Source organism: Pteropus medius, unplaced genomic scaffold (assembly GCF_902729225.1).
Source record: "Pteropus medius unplaced genomic scaffold, Ma_sr-lr_union100, whole genome shotgun sequence".
Classification (NCBI taxonomy): domain Eukaryota; kingdom Metazoa; phylum Chordata; class Mammalia; order Chiroptera; family Pteropodidae; genus Pteropus; species Pteropus medius.
In genome coordinates, this window is record NW_024354502.1 from 18,325,318 (window position 1) to 18,342,268 (window position 16,951).

The following is a 16,951-nucleotide window of genomic DNA, read 5'->3' on the forward strand; positions in this document are numbered from 1 at the left end:
AATCTATGACTGTGTTTATCAACTACCAAAACAAAAAGTTACTGGGAGTACTCAAGACATATTTTCTCTCAGAATAAAGATTGTTAGTATTATTCTAAGAAATGAAAGTAAATTCAAGATCTGATGTTGCAATAATTAATGAGACACCAACATTTTCTTACAAAAACTGTATTTGTCACTTCTTGCCATCTTAAGGAATATATGTTCCCTGAAAAGACCAGCCTGGCCTTCTTTAGTTTACAGTTCCAGAAATATTCTATAGTTACTTAAGCTGAGTACTGTGCCTCGATGACTCAGATTGCTAGGAATGAACCATCTTTCCCTTTTCTCTGTAACATAATATGCTCCATTCCTAAAGAACATGATGAAGAAAGTAATATTAAAAACTGGAAACTTAAGGTTATAATCTTCTCTAACCCTCTGTCCACCAAGCCAAGTATGCTAGTATAGGTTTCAGGCTTCAGGCAAACATCAATGGACTTATGTGTTCTCATTTATACGGTAATATATATATGTAGTATATTACCGTATAAATGTGTGTGTGTGTGTGTGTGTGTGTGTGTGTGTGTGTGTGTATATATATATATATATATATATATATCACAGAGATTCATATTTTGCTGTTTTGGCAAAAAGGAAACTCTACGTCTCTTTCCAAGGAAACCTTGGAAAGCTTTTCTCCGTGAATTAATGATACGATGATCCTATGCGCAACAAACCAGAAAATGATCTTTACTAATAAACCAACGTAAGTATCGAAAGTTAGATAAATAATGAAGACAGACTAAAATTACTAGTTTAGAATCAAATCACAAAATATGTCTAACCTGATTAATTTTTAGGTTTAATGTCTGTTATACAGAAACTTTCATAAGAGCAGAGACATAGTTAAATATACCAATCTGAGACAAAAAGTGAAGTATCATAGACTAAACCACTGAATCTGAGATTGGATTTAGATAAAATAATGCAAAATTTGGCTTCTAATAGTGTGTGTTTATCCAGCAGGTCTTGGACTAACATGAAATCAAATTCTGGACAGAATACTAGAAACACAAACTCCTCCAAAATGCACATGATTTGCAATTCTCGGTCTCAGATAAATGTAATTAGAGAAATCTCATCTCCTCAGGCAGAAAGATGAAGTCTTTCTGTGTACTTGTGCTAATTTGTACTAATTTGACTTTTAGTATAGCACTCTAAGATAGCTTCATTTGTACTCAGGGCCTCGAGTTATGAAAATGAAAACAGCTGCTTTACACCTTGCTGCTTGTGTTTTTTCTTCCCTTTGTCTCCTGTTTAAATTTTCTTTTCTGGCAGTTTCTCTAGCTAAATACCTTCTAATAAGCTGTAGGGCATCGATTCCCTCACCACCATTCTCCCCCAACCTTTTTTTTACCCAGAGTATCAAACAGCACTGTCTCTGCTTTGCAATTGTTCTCAGGACTCAAAACAGCACTAGAACCCATCCGAAAACTAAGAGGCAAGAGAGTCAGAGATTGAATAAAGCTTACTTTTTGCTAGCTATTTTGCTACTCATTTTAAAAATTAATTTCCAGTATGTAATATTTCTTATAAAGTAGGCTAGATATTTTCAGCCCCTTCAGAACCTCATTTTAAAGGTTTTTGACTCTATAAATGGGAAAGATATACAGTAATTCGTGTTAGAAGAACTAAAGGAAATTTAAGTTTGATTCAGCTAATCTAAGTAACTTGAAAACCAAACAAATCAGACTCTCAGAGCTAGTGGAGACAAATTAAAGACTTTAATACATCAACCTATTTGATAATAATTTGCCAACACACTAATTAGTTGCATTAACATATAAATAAAATACAAGAAAATAAACCAAATGTAAATAGTATGATAGTTTATAGGAGTAGAAAAAAGAACTACATATGGGAAAGGTCTACAAAATAAGCACATTTTACCTGTCGTCATCTTCTGAGAATCGTCTTTGCAAATCCTCTTTATTCCACTGTTCTTTTTCATTCCCTTGCTCAGGCTTATCTTGTGTTTTTTCCTCGTCTCCTGATTCTCTGTGTTTTTCATTATTACACGTTTTTGTAATCTCTTTCCCTTTCCCATTCTCATTAATTCTTTCTTCCTTTACCTCTTCCTCCTCATGAACTATCTCTTCACGTTTATCCCCTTCTTTCCCTCCCTCTTCTATTCCCTTTGGCCTTTGAAAGCAACAGAAATCGAAGGCATGCAAATAAACACACAAAAAAGGAAAAGTAAGAAAAGATGCATATAAAATTAAACAGAAAGGTAATGAAAAGTACTAAAACATAAATAAAAATTACATCTTCTCAATGTTGAAACTTTTTTCAGTATATTCCAGAGAAGCACTGTGTAAGCAACACTTCATCATAATTGTTTTTAAATCACATTTTCCTGCTACAAAGTTGCATGGAAAAAAGTTGTGGTCTCTCCATTATAGATTTTTTTGATACAATAAAAGTAAAAAAAAATAATTTAGCTCATGTGCCCATAAAATCTAAAGGTCAGGTGATAAACCCAAATTATACTACCATATACTAACATTTATAAATCTTGAGAAGCTGAGGACGTTTTTCATGCATTTATAAAAGTTTCGAGAGGATAAAGGAACATTCTATTTAAAAAGTAATATTCTAAATCACTGAAATATATTCATCTGGGAAAAAAACTCTCCAAAATATGATTTTTCATATTCCTTAGTTGATTAAAAAAATTCAAGTCTTCCCAAAACTGTCACTTTAATTTCAGTAAAGACATAATAACAGAATTACTTTTTAAATACTAAATATTAAAAATAACATTATTTCAAGTGATCTAGTAAGAAAATTGTTATAAGTTCTATAAAATTCTCTTTGTGAGAAGTTTGAAATGTTGACCAAAATATAATAAAAAGTAATACGTTCAGACGTTCTTATTGCCTTAATGACATACATTGACCTAATAAAGGATTTTAGTTTATCCAAAGAAAAATAAAGACCTTCTAATATATAATTAGGAGTTTCCTGCTAAAGTCTGCTTACCTGATTTTCTTGTTTCCTCTTGGCCGTTCTGATTGGACAGACATGTAGCTTGTGCTGCTGAAACGAGAAGCACTACTAGTCCTTGAAACCGCAGATATATCACTTACATCACTGTCCGAAGATTTAGTGGAAATATTATCTGCCCCTCTATGAGGATCCCATCCTGATCGATACTGTTAACACAGATTGACAAATACGCAGAAGTTGTCAGTATTACCGCACAAAGCAATTATTAGCTTCTCCTATTTCAGCACTTTATTGTCCACAGAGGTTACTGCAAAACCCTCACTCAGTTGCATATAAAACAAAAGTGAATGGCAATTATCCTAAAAGAAAAATTCAATTTATATGAAACCCTTGTTTTTAGCAAAGGCAATTAGAGCATTTTCCACCACACCCCAATAAAGGCCATTAAAAAGTTTCACAAGAGCAATGGCCTCAGGGAAGAACACTTAGGTAAAATCTGGGAAATAAATATTTGGCTTAATATTAGAAAGTAAAATTTTTTTATTTCTAAATAATTTCTAAATAAAAATGTTTGGAAAAAAAGAGTATGACAAAGTTGCCGCTGTACTGTAACTTAAAGAAACCAATTTTTGTAGCCATCAATTTTCTCTTTAATCCATTATGCTTCACTGAAAACCTAGAGATAATACAAAATCTAATTATTAAAACACTAACTTTTTTAGAAGAGCCAAGAGAAAAGACGAAGTTTAATTTCTGAATGGTTGCTGGAATTTTGATGAATCCTAGAAATACTAGAAAAAGTAATTATTATTTACAATAATTCAAACTTCCTGAAATTGAAATAATCAGATAGTTATCTGGCACAGCCAGGGTGCAGGGTGTTCTGGGTGTTCAAATATTCTGGTAAATCGAAAACCATCATAAATGCTTTATGTTAATAACATTGGGATGTAAAAAATAATACTTTAGAGTCTGGAAAACTTAGAGTAAGGAAAACTCTTACTAGCCAGGTAAACTTGAGCAAATTATTTAACCTTTAAAAGCCTGTTTATAAAATAATAGGGATATCTTCCTTTCAGGATTGTTTTAAAAATTAGAAATACAGTAGACACTAAAACAACCCCAGGATCAGGAGAATTGACTCCACGCACAACTGAAAATCAGCATATAACTTTTGACTCTCCTAAAACAACTACTAATGGCCTACTGTTTACTAGAAGCCTTACTGATAACAGAAATAGTCAATTAACACATATTTTGTATGTTATACGTATTATATACTGTATTCTTACAACAACTATAAGCTAGAGAAAATAAAATGTTAGAAAATAAGAAAATAAGAGAGAAAATATATTTACAGTATTTGTTGAAAAAACTCGTATAAGTGGATCTGCACAGTACAAATCAGTGCTGATCAACTGTCAAATATAATACATGTCTGTTATCTGGTACAACGTAAATAAATGCAGCCAGTATTATTACTGTCCTGAAGCTATTACTGGGTTAAGAGAATACCTACTAATAGATTTTTCTTTAACTCTATGCACTTTAAACATGATACTGAAATATCTTTATCTAGTCAATTTTGCAATGGAAATTTTTCTAAGCACAGATAGTGATAAATTTCACAAAGCCTTAGAAAGATGATTATCTTATATAAACCATTTATTGTGACTTGAAGAATCATTACTTAATAAACAGGTCTGTATGAATAACATTCACTGCAAATAATAGAGATAAACATTTGGCTAAGAAAAAATTAATTGCACTAGGGTGTAGTATAAACATTACATCAGATTCAAATGATCTGGGTTTTTTTTTCCCAGGATCTCCCAGGATCCTTTTCTTCAAGTATACAACAAAGGGATTATTTCTAAGGTTCCACAGAATTTTAAATATTAAATCCTAAGCTAGAAATCACATTCAAATTAGGTGAAATATTGGCCTTTCTTATTAGTCCACTTTAACTTTTCACTTTGTTAGACGAACTCCCAGTTATCCCAAATAATACAATTAAATTCTTCAAACAATCACTGCCTTTTTTTTTTTTAAAGGAAATTTCCATGTAAACAGAGCCCTCATGTTTTATTTTAAAGAAAGATTATTTATTTACAGTGGATTTATTTGGAGAACATCTAGTCCATGATATTGTTTTTCAAACTAAACTAAAGTCATTTTAAAATATCAAAAACAAGTTACTTTAAATGAAAATGTCTTCGGCCATTAACAAGAATAGCATTTCAATGGGTAGATCAACATTATTTACGCTGGCCAGTATACATATGTATATATACATGGACATAATATATTTTATGTTTATATGTTTCACCAAACTAATTAAAAGTAAATTTAATATCAAGTTGAGACATAAATGGAAGTCTTTCATTTTATTTATGTATTTCTTGGATATTTCATTTACATGAGGAATGAATGTTTCAAGAAAATTTTTGAAACCATTAAACTGTTCAACAGATACTGTACTGTATTTGGGAGACTTCATCTTTCTCATTCTTACGATTCATAATTAAAAAAGAGAAGCAGTCTGTTATTATATCTTTTAAAATAATTTACTGGATAGATAGATAAACAGTTCTGGTATTATAGTTTTCCCATTGCTTTTGTTCATGGGATCATTATATCATCTATATTTGAATGAAAAATCATAACTTTTAACACCAGGAGGTAATAAGGGTAGTAATGCAATCATGAGCACATGCTATAAAGTGGGACTGAATCAGTGGCCTGAATTCTGGCTACAGAAATTATTAGGTTTATGATCTTGGGCTAATTGTTTCCATGAGTTCCAGTTGTTATCTGATATAATGTGGATAACAATCATATCCATCTCCTAGGCTTGCTGCAAGGATTAAATAAGTATGTAAAGCACTTAACACAATATCTGACATATAACGAGTGTTTCATAAATGACAAATGATGACAATGATAATGATGATGATGATGATTAGATAGTAGCTAAATATCAGCTTAGCATCAATTCCAGGAATATCTTTACCAAAATAAATATTAAGTAGAAATACCGACAATAAATAATTTTAGGACTGCTCTAAGCTACAGTAAAAATATAACTATTTCTACATATATCCAATATATTTGTTTCAAAAATATGTTTATAAGGCAAAAATTAAATATTAAACCAAACCGTTCCACTAACTTCCAGTATGTCATCAGGCCTCACCTTCCCTATTTGACCATATTCATCCACATTCCATCACCTCATAGGGAATTACTGATTCCCAGCTGCAGAATGAGAAACAGCTCTACCTCAGCAGGAAGTATTTCTTGGCTGACAGAGAAAATGCTTCATTTAAAATTTTTGTCTCTGGTACTTTATCCTGATATCTAAAGCTCCCTGGTACTAGTGCATGCCATGCCTTCTGGATTGGTTTTTGTCTGATTTTCTGTGCCTACATTTCTGAATTCTAACTGCTTATTTGACTTTGAATTTCATAGCATTCTAACTTTGCATACTCTAGCCTTTGTCTTGTTTGGTTGTCATGACTTGTTATCCTAATTCTATGACTCATAGGTGCATACAGGGTAGTCTAAGTCTTAATAATTTTTTTTTTTTAAGTACAGATGGTGTATACTGTGCATATCTTTGACTAAGATTTCTTAAATAATCTAGTTTGCTGAACTAAAATTTTGGATATGCAAAAATTAAGAAAAAATAAGATTCCGTATAGTATAGTTTTATGCCTTTTTACATAATTCATCACACAATACCTCTTATCATAGGTGTGTATGCTCATGTTTAATTTTCAAACCCTTTATTAGAATACAAGCTCCTAAAGGCCATGACAATACCTTCCATATCTCTGTAGCTCTCTTAGCACTTCAGAATCAAAGTTTTAATTTAATTTAATAATTTAATTTAATTTAATTTAAATTTAAACTTTAAAGTTTAGCTTTTACCAGTAAGATAAGGATAAATCCCATTTTAAGGATTGTTGTGAGACGCAAGAGATATAAGATATTCAAAATACCCAATAGTATGCTTAGTACATAGCAGCTGCTTATTTCCAGTGCTTAAAGCAGAAGGTCATTAAATAAAAAGACATTGAGTGTAACAATTTATATAAAGAAAAAATAGAAATTAGCCAAAATCTCTAGTTTGATAATGATTCTGCTATCTACTCAAGGCTTCCACCAAATGCATTTCTCTGTCTACTTCTAAGCAACTGAGCATATTTAACTTTGGGATATAGCTCATGTTTCCATTACAAACAGACACAGGATAAATAGAATGTGAAATTTGGAAAGTGAGAAATAATAAGAAAAATGTTTTTATAAACGTAAGAACTTATTTTAAATATATTTAGAATATAATATCTTCATACATACAACTCATAAAAAGCCCAGAAATCAAAGTAATAAATGACCTAACACTAGAGTTTACTTTTAAAATGGTTCCATTTTTTGCCCTTCCTGAACATATTTTTGCTTGTCCTAAGGTATAAGAAGTTATATATATATTAACAGTAAGATAGAAGCAGCTAAATTATTATTATACCAAGGTAATGAGTTATAAATGTGAACTGGTTCACTTATTTAGAAAATGGTTGGTGTTGTCTTCGCACTATACAATAAACAATGTTTTAAAGAATTAGCATGTATTAGTTTACAGCTGACAAATGAACAATGCATATGTTCATCATTCTCTCTATTGGAACAAAAACAAAGAGGATTTATTGCATAGGATTACAGACAGGATCCCAGCTGAAAACTGTGTTCTGATTAGAGATCATTAAAATCTCATAAGAGAGTGAGGAAGCTTTTCCCGACAACAGTTTGATGTTTTGTACATTACTATGAAGCACATCATGAACTAGAAAAATTTACAGGAAATTATCATTCTGCAGGATGTTCCTGACTCTAAGGTGTTCATTCCTAAGTGGCCTGGAAAAGTTAATGTTCTCCCTATTCCTCTAACATTAGTGGAAAGTAATAGCATAGCTATGAAACTCTACTGAAAGGAAAGTTTTGATTAAAATTTTAGAATAATATTCCTAAGAAAAAAGAATATTCAAATTTCTAAAATAAAATTATTTTCTCCAGTCTACTCAGAGTTCTTAGATTAGGTCATTTCCTAGACTGATTCTCTGCAGCAGCGGTCCCCAACCTTTTTGGCACCAGGGACCGGTGCTCCTAGGAGAATCTAAGGCCTGATGATCTGAGGTGGAGCTGAGGTGCTAATGCTAGCGCTGGGGAGCAACTGCAAATACAGATGAAGCTTGGCTCACTCCCTGGCTGCTCACTTCCTACTGTGCGGCCTGGTTCCTAACAGGCCGTGGACCAATACAGGTTGGGGATCCCTGCTCTCCAGCATCTCAGCAACGCAAGTTTGAGCTTTGTACGTGAACTTCTTAGACAAAACATGAGGGACTTATGAGTTCCCTTAAACACTGCTAGTCTTCAATTTAATAAATCTCACTAGAAAACTGTAATCTGTAGTGTAAAACTCTAGTCTAAAAATTTGTTACTGCAAAATACTGGGCAGTAAGAGAGCCTAAGTTTGAAGGAAAATAGTTTTATGCCATCAAGAAGTACTTGAAAAAAGAGTCATATCATATTCCAAGAGAAAACACAAGTACATCAAAAAAATTAGGGCACAAATAATCTGGATAGAAAAAAAATTAGGGCACACATAATCTAGAAGAGAAAAGAGAGGCTGACCTTTTGGGTAGGGCTTTGCTATCAGCCTGGGGCACAGAGGAGACAAGAACAGACAGAGCAGAGGGAGCCTTGGCACTGCCGTCAATAACCATATGAGCAAGCAGACATTTTCACTATCCTATTTTTATTTCATATCATAATTCAAAGAGAGTAGCTGTTGTCTTTTGATAGTGCCACAACTGCAGGTACTTTCTCTTTGAGGAGTTACTTCCAGATGATTTTTCTCTCTGTCTGAGGCAAGGCTCTTATCAACGCGTGCCCTATGGCAAAACAATTGCTTGTCAGATAATTTTGTTTAGATAGTGCTCTGAAAAAGGGTATTGTGTGATAAGCCTCTGCTTGGGAGGGAGAAGACAGTAAGGAAAGGCCACAGAAAATTAAGGAATTAAGGACTAATTTAAGATCTAGCCTTGTAAACAATATTCTGCAAAGGAAATCCCGGCTACAAGTCTTCCTTAATCCCTTCAAGGAGAATTAATCCTTGAGTGTTCCTAAACTACTTTATTCATGCCTTTCTTGAAGTTTTATCATATGACTGTCTGTCGCCTCTCTGTCTCTGTCTCTCTCCTCTATTTGTCTACCCTCCCATCCATCCTACTAGATTATAAATTCCCTAAGGATAATGACTTATTAATTTCAGTAGTCTCATTATCTTTGCCCTCACCTTTCTTCCAAGTTTCGGACTTGTATTTCTGGATTTTAACAGGACATTGCCATATGTTGTTTAACAGGCACATCAAATTCAGTGTGGCTCAAACCAAATTTATACTCTTTCACCCCAAACCAGCTGTTCTTGTACCTCCTGTATTCCCTGCTTTATTTACTAGGATCAATATTCAACTAAAACCTAGAAATTTGTGTTATCCTTGACATCTACTTCTCCAATATTCTCCATTCTAATCACTCAAGAAATATGGCTCACTCATTTTAAAAACAAATATCTTGATTTTTAGCTATTTGGAGCTTATGAATGGGTCCTTGGTCTTTCATGATGGTAATTAGAGTCTATTACACCAACATATTTGTCATAGACATTGCTGAATACCTTCCAATATTCTTTCTCCCCTTTTGTTCTTTACTAAAAAAATCTAGATTTATTTTGGTGGTCTAATGACGACAATGATGACAGTGATGACAACAATAATAAGAAAACAACTTCATTCTCCAGGATCCCTTGTAGCTAGGGTGATCATTTGACTTGAGTTTGGCCTCTGATATAAGCAAGAACCTAGTGGGTGAGGTTTGGAGAACGCTATTACTTTTCTGATTATAGTGGGCTGACTCATCTAGTATGGCCATTTGCCTTTCCCTCTTTGCTTTTCTTTCTGATTGGAGTTTAAACATGAGGTTAGGGGTGCAGTAGTCATTCTGTGACAATGGGGATGAATATCTTATTCTGACAACAGGGAGCAGGAAAACAAGAAGCTTGGCTCCTTAAATAGTAGCACCAACTCTGAGCTGTTGTTTGAATTGTTTGTAAAAAAAAAAAAAAAAAATCCTTATTTATTCTGAAAATTTGTAAGGCTTTTGTTTTGAATATCTGAATGCAAATCCGAATGGTATACAACTCATCCTTTTCTGTGTCAGAAAAATATTTTCAGACCTCATTGTATAAAGGAACATTCTTTAACCAGCAATACTGATGAAAACCATAATGTAGTCAGTCATCTAATTTTAATAAGAGGCAGTATATCATAGCGACCATGGGATACAGAGTTGAAAGATATGAATGCGTAACCGCTCTCTCATTTACTGGTAGCTATGTAATCTTGGGCAAGTCTCTTAACTTCTGTGAGCCTGATGTGTGTTTTAAATAAGATCATAGGTCTTATTTACACATAGTAAATATTTATCATGATAATAATTAGGCATAGTCCATGATGAAACTAAAGAAGCTCTAGATTGTAATACTCATTTTACATCATCATTCAGCTGTAATCTCAAACACTTTGTCTTGACTTGAAAACTTTATAAGTGAGTTTCTAATTCCATATTTCATTAAACAAATAAATCATTGTCCTTTGACACCAGATTGGTTTATTTACTTTGGGTAGGATAACACCCAATCTGACCTGGAAATTCATGGTTTTTTATTCTTAAAGCTGTTAACTTGGTTTAGTTTTCATAATTATGTTTATACTTGGCATCAAGAAAAGTTAAAGCAAGGAACATAACAATCTATGACCATTACACTAAGAATTGTTAAAATTTGAATAATTTCATAGTTACAAATAACTTGCCAATGTTTTCTATATTATTTTCTTTCTCCCGACATCTAAGAGTTACTATTTTTAAATTTACAGATAATATGCATTAACACTTAGCCATTTATTTGCTTAGCTGTATCTACATAAGGTAAATATATTTTCTAACAGCTTTATTGAGCCTTAGATTTATTTTTATGCCCTTTATTATTTAGTATTACCTCAAACAAATGTTATCTGAACTTTCTGCCTCAGTCAAGAAGTGTTCTCAAAGTCTGTTTTTCTCAGACTCCTTAAATGTTTTAATAACGGTATCTCATTTTGATATACATAGAATTTCATTAACATCCAACCCCGGAGAAAGCAGACGAACTACCTGCTGCTCGTCCAAAAACAAAGAGCCCATTATTTTTCTAGGAGAGAGATAAGTCACTGTTAAAACACTTATACCATTATTATAACTAAATGCTTCTCCACGCCTTCAGATTAGGAACCTGTAAAACCTAGCTAGAATTAAGAAATATCATAAAGAAACTCTCATTATCCATAAGAATCCTTGATACTTGGTCTTTTTTAAATATCTTTAAATATTTTTATGGCTTATCATATGATTTCTGTATTTTTTAAATAATATTTATATATTTTATTAGGATATAGGGTAAAGATATTACAGATTGTGAGTGGCAATCTTGCATTCCAAAAGTTACAACAGAAATAAGATATGAGTACATAATGGTAAGACCAAGGTCCTGGGAAGTTAAAGCAGGTAGAAACACAACAAAAATTAATGGACTGGAGATATGAAGTAGGGCTCCATTTCAAACAGTAATTCTTTAGAGAGCAATAGAGTAACTCAAGGTGCTTGTATCTAAGAGAATCAGAACTAAATAGCCTGAACAACAACCTAGTGTTGAAAAACCTGAAAGGACATGAGAATTACACTGACCCATCAAATTCAAGAAAAGGACAGAAATAATTACATTCTGGTGAAAATCTAGACGAGGGCCACTACTCTTATTCCTTGTGTGAGACAACAGAGCAGCATCAGCTGTGTTTGCATTAAGATCATTTGGAATGAATCCAACAGTCAAAACATGGCAAGAAATAACAATTAAGTCTTGCTTAGACTACAGCTATAGCCTCTGAATGAGAATCCTTGTCTTTAATCTCCTTTTCAAATGCATCTTAAGTATACTATTAGTGTTATCTCTTAAAAGCAAAACTTGTTCATATTGGTAACTTCTTTAAAGCCCATGTGTGTAAAGATGAATATTCTACATTTTTAAAGGAGTGACTTAAAGCCCCCCTACAATCTTGTCTCTGCTACCTTTTCCATTCTTCTCTCTTAATATGTATCCCTATGTGTTCCATATTTCTATTCTTAAGAACCACTAGCTGTTCTTAAACATGGCTTGTACTCATACTCTTCTATAACTTTGCCTAAGCTCTCCCCTCTGCCTGATATATCCTTCACCTCAAATATTACCCTGCAATGTATTCCCAGATTTCTGCAAGCCAAACGAATATTTCTCTTCTTATTCTTCCTTTGCAGGGTTTCTTTTCATTATACCACTCAACATGACTATTATGTATGAGCATTACTTATGTACATTTGTTTCCTTAATTTGATTATGAATTATGAACTCCTAGATTGGAAGGACTATACCTTCTATTCTCCCTCCCTCTCTTTCCTTTCATCCTCTCTCTTTCTTCTTTCCTTTCACTTCCTTCTCCCTTCATCACTCTCTTCCTTTACTCCTTCCTCATTCACTCAGTGTTTTGTTTTTACTGTTATTCATTTGATTGTTTCTCTGGCAATCTTTTTCTGTTAATGTTGCAGAACCAGAATCCAGAATTATAGTTGATCAGATTCAGAGACACCCAGGTATGCATTTCTGAGTTGCGGGAAAGAGAATGTTACTAAATGTCCCCCGAAATTACAAAATATGTTCAGATACACAAAAGAGGACTCATATAACCACTCTTTAAGAAAAAAGCCCAGGAAATTTCCTTGGTGCTGAAACATACATTTAGTTATTTGCCCATCGAGTTATTAAAAAATCTCACAATATTTTACTTATTTGTTATTATTATTTTTTTTAGGCAAGGCAACCCTTAGTTGACCTCACAAATTGCAAAGACCTTGTCAGTTTACAATCTCTTTATTTTTTACGGTTACAGCACCGGGTCTTCCTAGGTGGTCTCCTATCCAAGTACTAACCAGGCCCAACCCTGTTTAGCTTTCAAGATCAGACGGGATTGGGCTTGTTCAGGGTGGCATGGCTGTAGACACAAAAATCACAATATTTTAAAGGTGAAAGTGATGTCAGAGAGGATGTAATGTAGCTTCCTCATTTTATAGATGAGAAAACTAAGAGACAGAGAAATTGAGTGAATTGACTAAGAATATACAACTTGTTAATATTAAAGTCTTTCTACTTTTCATTTAAAAATTTTTTTGTGAATTATAATTTCACTTTTAATGGGATACTAGGCAAGCATATTTAGAATCTATTTCTTTATAAAATATTCACATATTGTTTCCATTCAAGTATATTCTTTAACCTATTTTCTTCCTTTTCTAAAATTTTGAAAATTCTATCTAAAATGATATGTATAATCAGAATACAAAAACAGCATGAATATAGCATTACAACCCTACTTTTTAACTACTTTATAACAATAGTTGGATAGATTTTAAACAAGAAAAGCTTTAAAATAATAAAACTGTATCATAAAAACTAACTCAAATAAAAAGATGCTTATGGATTAAGTAGTACAAATTGGTAGTTATTAAATAGTCATGGGGATGTAAAGTACAGCTTAGGGAATATAGTCAATAATATTGTAATAACTGCATATAGTGCCAAGTGGGTACTAGACTAATTGGGGGGATCACTTCATAAATTACATAAAGGTCTAACCACTGTACACCTGAAACTAATATAAAATAATATTAAATGTCAAGTCTAATTGAAAAATAAAAATTAAAAAAAAATAAAGTGGTTAAAAAAACTAAAAATAAAAAAGGTATTTTATGTCCTACTGAATTAATTCTTTTATATTCCATCTAAAATTCAAGCAATTTTTTTTTTCTATTTGGTTGAAGGGAGAAAATGGGCTCAAGAAGTAACATGTTCACTGGACCATGAAAATTGTTAGCCTTGCTATGAGTATCCTTAATCATGAAAATGACCTGAATAGCGCCTATCATAAAATCATAGCCATTTCCTTTGTTAGTCAGGAAGTTATATTAAGCTGGTGAGTTTTGGTTCATCCATCAGAATGGAGTTTAACTGTGAGGTTTCTTGTTTCTTTTTTTATTACTCCTACTTGACATGTTATAATAAATAACAAAAATAACTATCATTACTGGGCACTCCCATGTGCCAGGCCAAATTCCATATCCTTTTACATAAAATATTTCTACCTCTTGAAGCTATCACCAGCCAAAAGTTCCTTCTCTCATATGAGATATATTCAAGGTTAGCTATATTATTTCCATATTGGAGTATTATTTTATAATCTACAAAACTGATGAAATAGAAAATATCAAAATTCCATATTTAGGAAAACATTAGTAAATTTGTTTTGTTAATAAATAATATCTGTAATCTTTTCAATTGAAGAAAATTACAATAATTTTTGTGCTCATGAACAAACTATTACATAATAAAACTATAGTTATGTTCAAATTATAATTAGCCAAATTAAATTGAAATTATAGATGTGGATGGCTCCACGTTGTCCTAGTTGACTGATTGTCCTAACCGACTAAAGGTTTTTACTTAAGTGTTGTTTCAAACTTAGCTATCAATTACTTCATACAAAGTAACAGGCAAAAACATTATGCATGTAAATTTATTCTGTAAATCAAAATTATTATGCTATAAGTTAATTTAAAATGTATAAATTTAATCATTTGTGAGACTACATTGAGAAGAGAGCCTGATACTGATCAGAGATTACTGAATCAATGAATAAAACATTAGATGAATAAATGAAATAAAGAAAACCTACTTCAAACCTAATTTTAAAGATAAGGCTATGAGTTTAAATGATTTGCTTAATTAATGATGAGGATGCCTAAAATCCAAGTGTGAATGCAGCCTCCAAAGTACCATATATTTGTGTAGCTGTAGCACTTTATAGATCACAGGATTCTCTCAATTTGCACACAAAAAAAGTTAGATTATAAAGAATTATTGGGCAGTTTATCCAGTCTTATTTGAATAAGTGGTAGAATCAAAATTAGAACCTAAATCTTCCAATTATTTCTCAATATTCTTTTTATTATGATTAACTGTAAACAGAAACCAATAATCATATGCCCATTAGAAAATTTGCTGTTGACTCTTATGCCAGTAACTCCCATACTTTCTCCCGAAGTTCATACCTTGTTCTTATTTTGGTACAAAATACTTAACAGTCACCTCCACTAAAACCTCTCCCAAACATATGTCATCCCTGCCATTCTAGCTTTCTCTCAGCATCAATGTTCATATTTGTTTACCCAAAAAAATCCCATTAAGTGCTTATTATATCCAAAGCAAAATACTTGCCACTGGAGAAACTACAAAGATGAGTAAAATATAGTCTCCATTTTCAAGAAGTATAAAAGATAAGAAATAAGCAAATAATCGCCATATAAAACAGAATATACGTATTTTAGGTGATAAATGTCATGGGTTCAGAAGTTATATATATGTTTTCACATCTCTATTGTTTTGAACATTCTTATAGTTGTAATTTTTTATATATGTATACTTAATCCTTTTAGATTTTATAAAATTTGAGTTGGAATGAATGTTAATGCCCTATTTATCATAGTTTTTTCTTCCTTATTTCTCATATCCTCCTTGATTCTATAAAGCAAGATCTCTCTCCATATCATTCATCTTTTGTATCCCTTGCACTGTATTCTAGTTGTTAGCAAGCCAACAACTCTGGAGGCTTGATGAAAGCAAAGGTGAATGCATGAATCTTTTTTTTTTTTGCTGGAGGTAAAAGAAAAATGTTTCCTCTGTATGTTCTTAGGCAATAGAATACAGGAAGAAATTATGCTCTTGGTAATAGCAGCTATTGTCCATAGATTGACCTTTTCAGCAGCAGTAGCTGAATGTAACTTATTTAAAATTATTTCTTTTGTCAATTTTTAGTAACATTATACTTACTAAAAAAAGAGAAATTAAAATTTCTTCTATAATTTTATAGCATTCTATAATATGTAAGTTGCTGTCTTAGTCATTTCAAATGACTTCACAATTAAACATTTTTTATATTTCTTGGCCTAATATGTGGTTATATAGAAGGAGGCAGCAATTCACAAATACATGTAAAGAAAAGAGACCCATACTTAAATGTCGGCATAAAATTATGGATAAGAAAACCATATATAAATTTAAATGTGGTTTTATGACTAAGAAAAATAATTTTAAAAATAAACTTGCAAACATAAAGCTAAATATATTTCACTACTAGGATGTAAGAATGTAGTTGAAAAAAAGTAACATTTTAAGAAATCAAAATGTTTTAAACAATATAGCTAATTACCTTAAAAATAGTATTCGCATTATAATCAAATATGCTTTCGTAATGTATTAAAGTGAGAATTTAAAAGACCATTAATTACTTTGTAGAGATCTGTTATGGTTGAACTGTGTATCCCCAAATTCCTGTGTTGTAGTCCTAACTCGTAGTACCTCAGAAAGTGACTGTATTAGGAGATAGGGCCTTTACAGAAGTAATTAAGGTAAAATTAGGACATATGGATGGGCCCTAATTCAATATCATCAGTGTCCTTAGAAGAACAGGAAATTTGGACTCACAAAGAGATGAACATGTGAGGACACAGCAAGAAGATGGCCATATGCAAGCCAAGGAGAAGATCTGGGGAAAAAAACTAATCTGCCAACACTGATCTTGGACTTCTAGCTTCCAGAACTGTGAGAAAATTAATTCCTGTTGTTTAAGTTACCTAGTCCATGGCATTTTGTTATAGCATTATTAGCAAACAAATACACAATGTTAAGGAAAAACCCTAAAGTTGGAAACTTTTAAAT

General features: G+C 32.1%; 1 protein-coding gene and 1 pseudogene across 22 annotated transcripts in view; both read right to left on the reverse strand.

The window, feature by feature from the left end:
* Window positions 1-16,951, reverse strand: part of RIMS2 (regulating synaptic membrane exocytosis 2) — a 548,506-nt gene that overhangs the window by 119,355 nt on the left and 412,200 nt on the right. For 21 of the 22 annotated variants that reach the window (XM_039854006.1, XM_039854009.1, XM_039854020.1 and 18 more), the window contains one exon: window positions 3,025-3,197. In XM_039854006.1, coding sequence (XP_039709940.1) covers window positions 3,025-3,197 — 173 coding nt within the window. Of the gene's footprint in view, window positions 1-1,932; window positions 2,185-3,024; window positions 3,198-16,951 lie in introns of all 22 variants that reach the window. The other variant, XM_039854030.1, reaches the window with a different exon arrangement.
* On the reverse strand, window positions 13,062-13,180 carry LOC120595722 (uncharacterized; annotated as a pseudogene).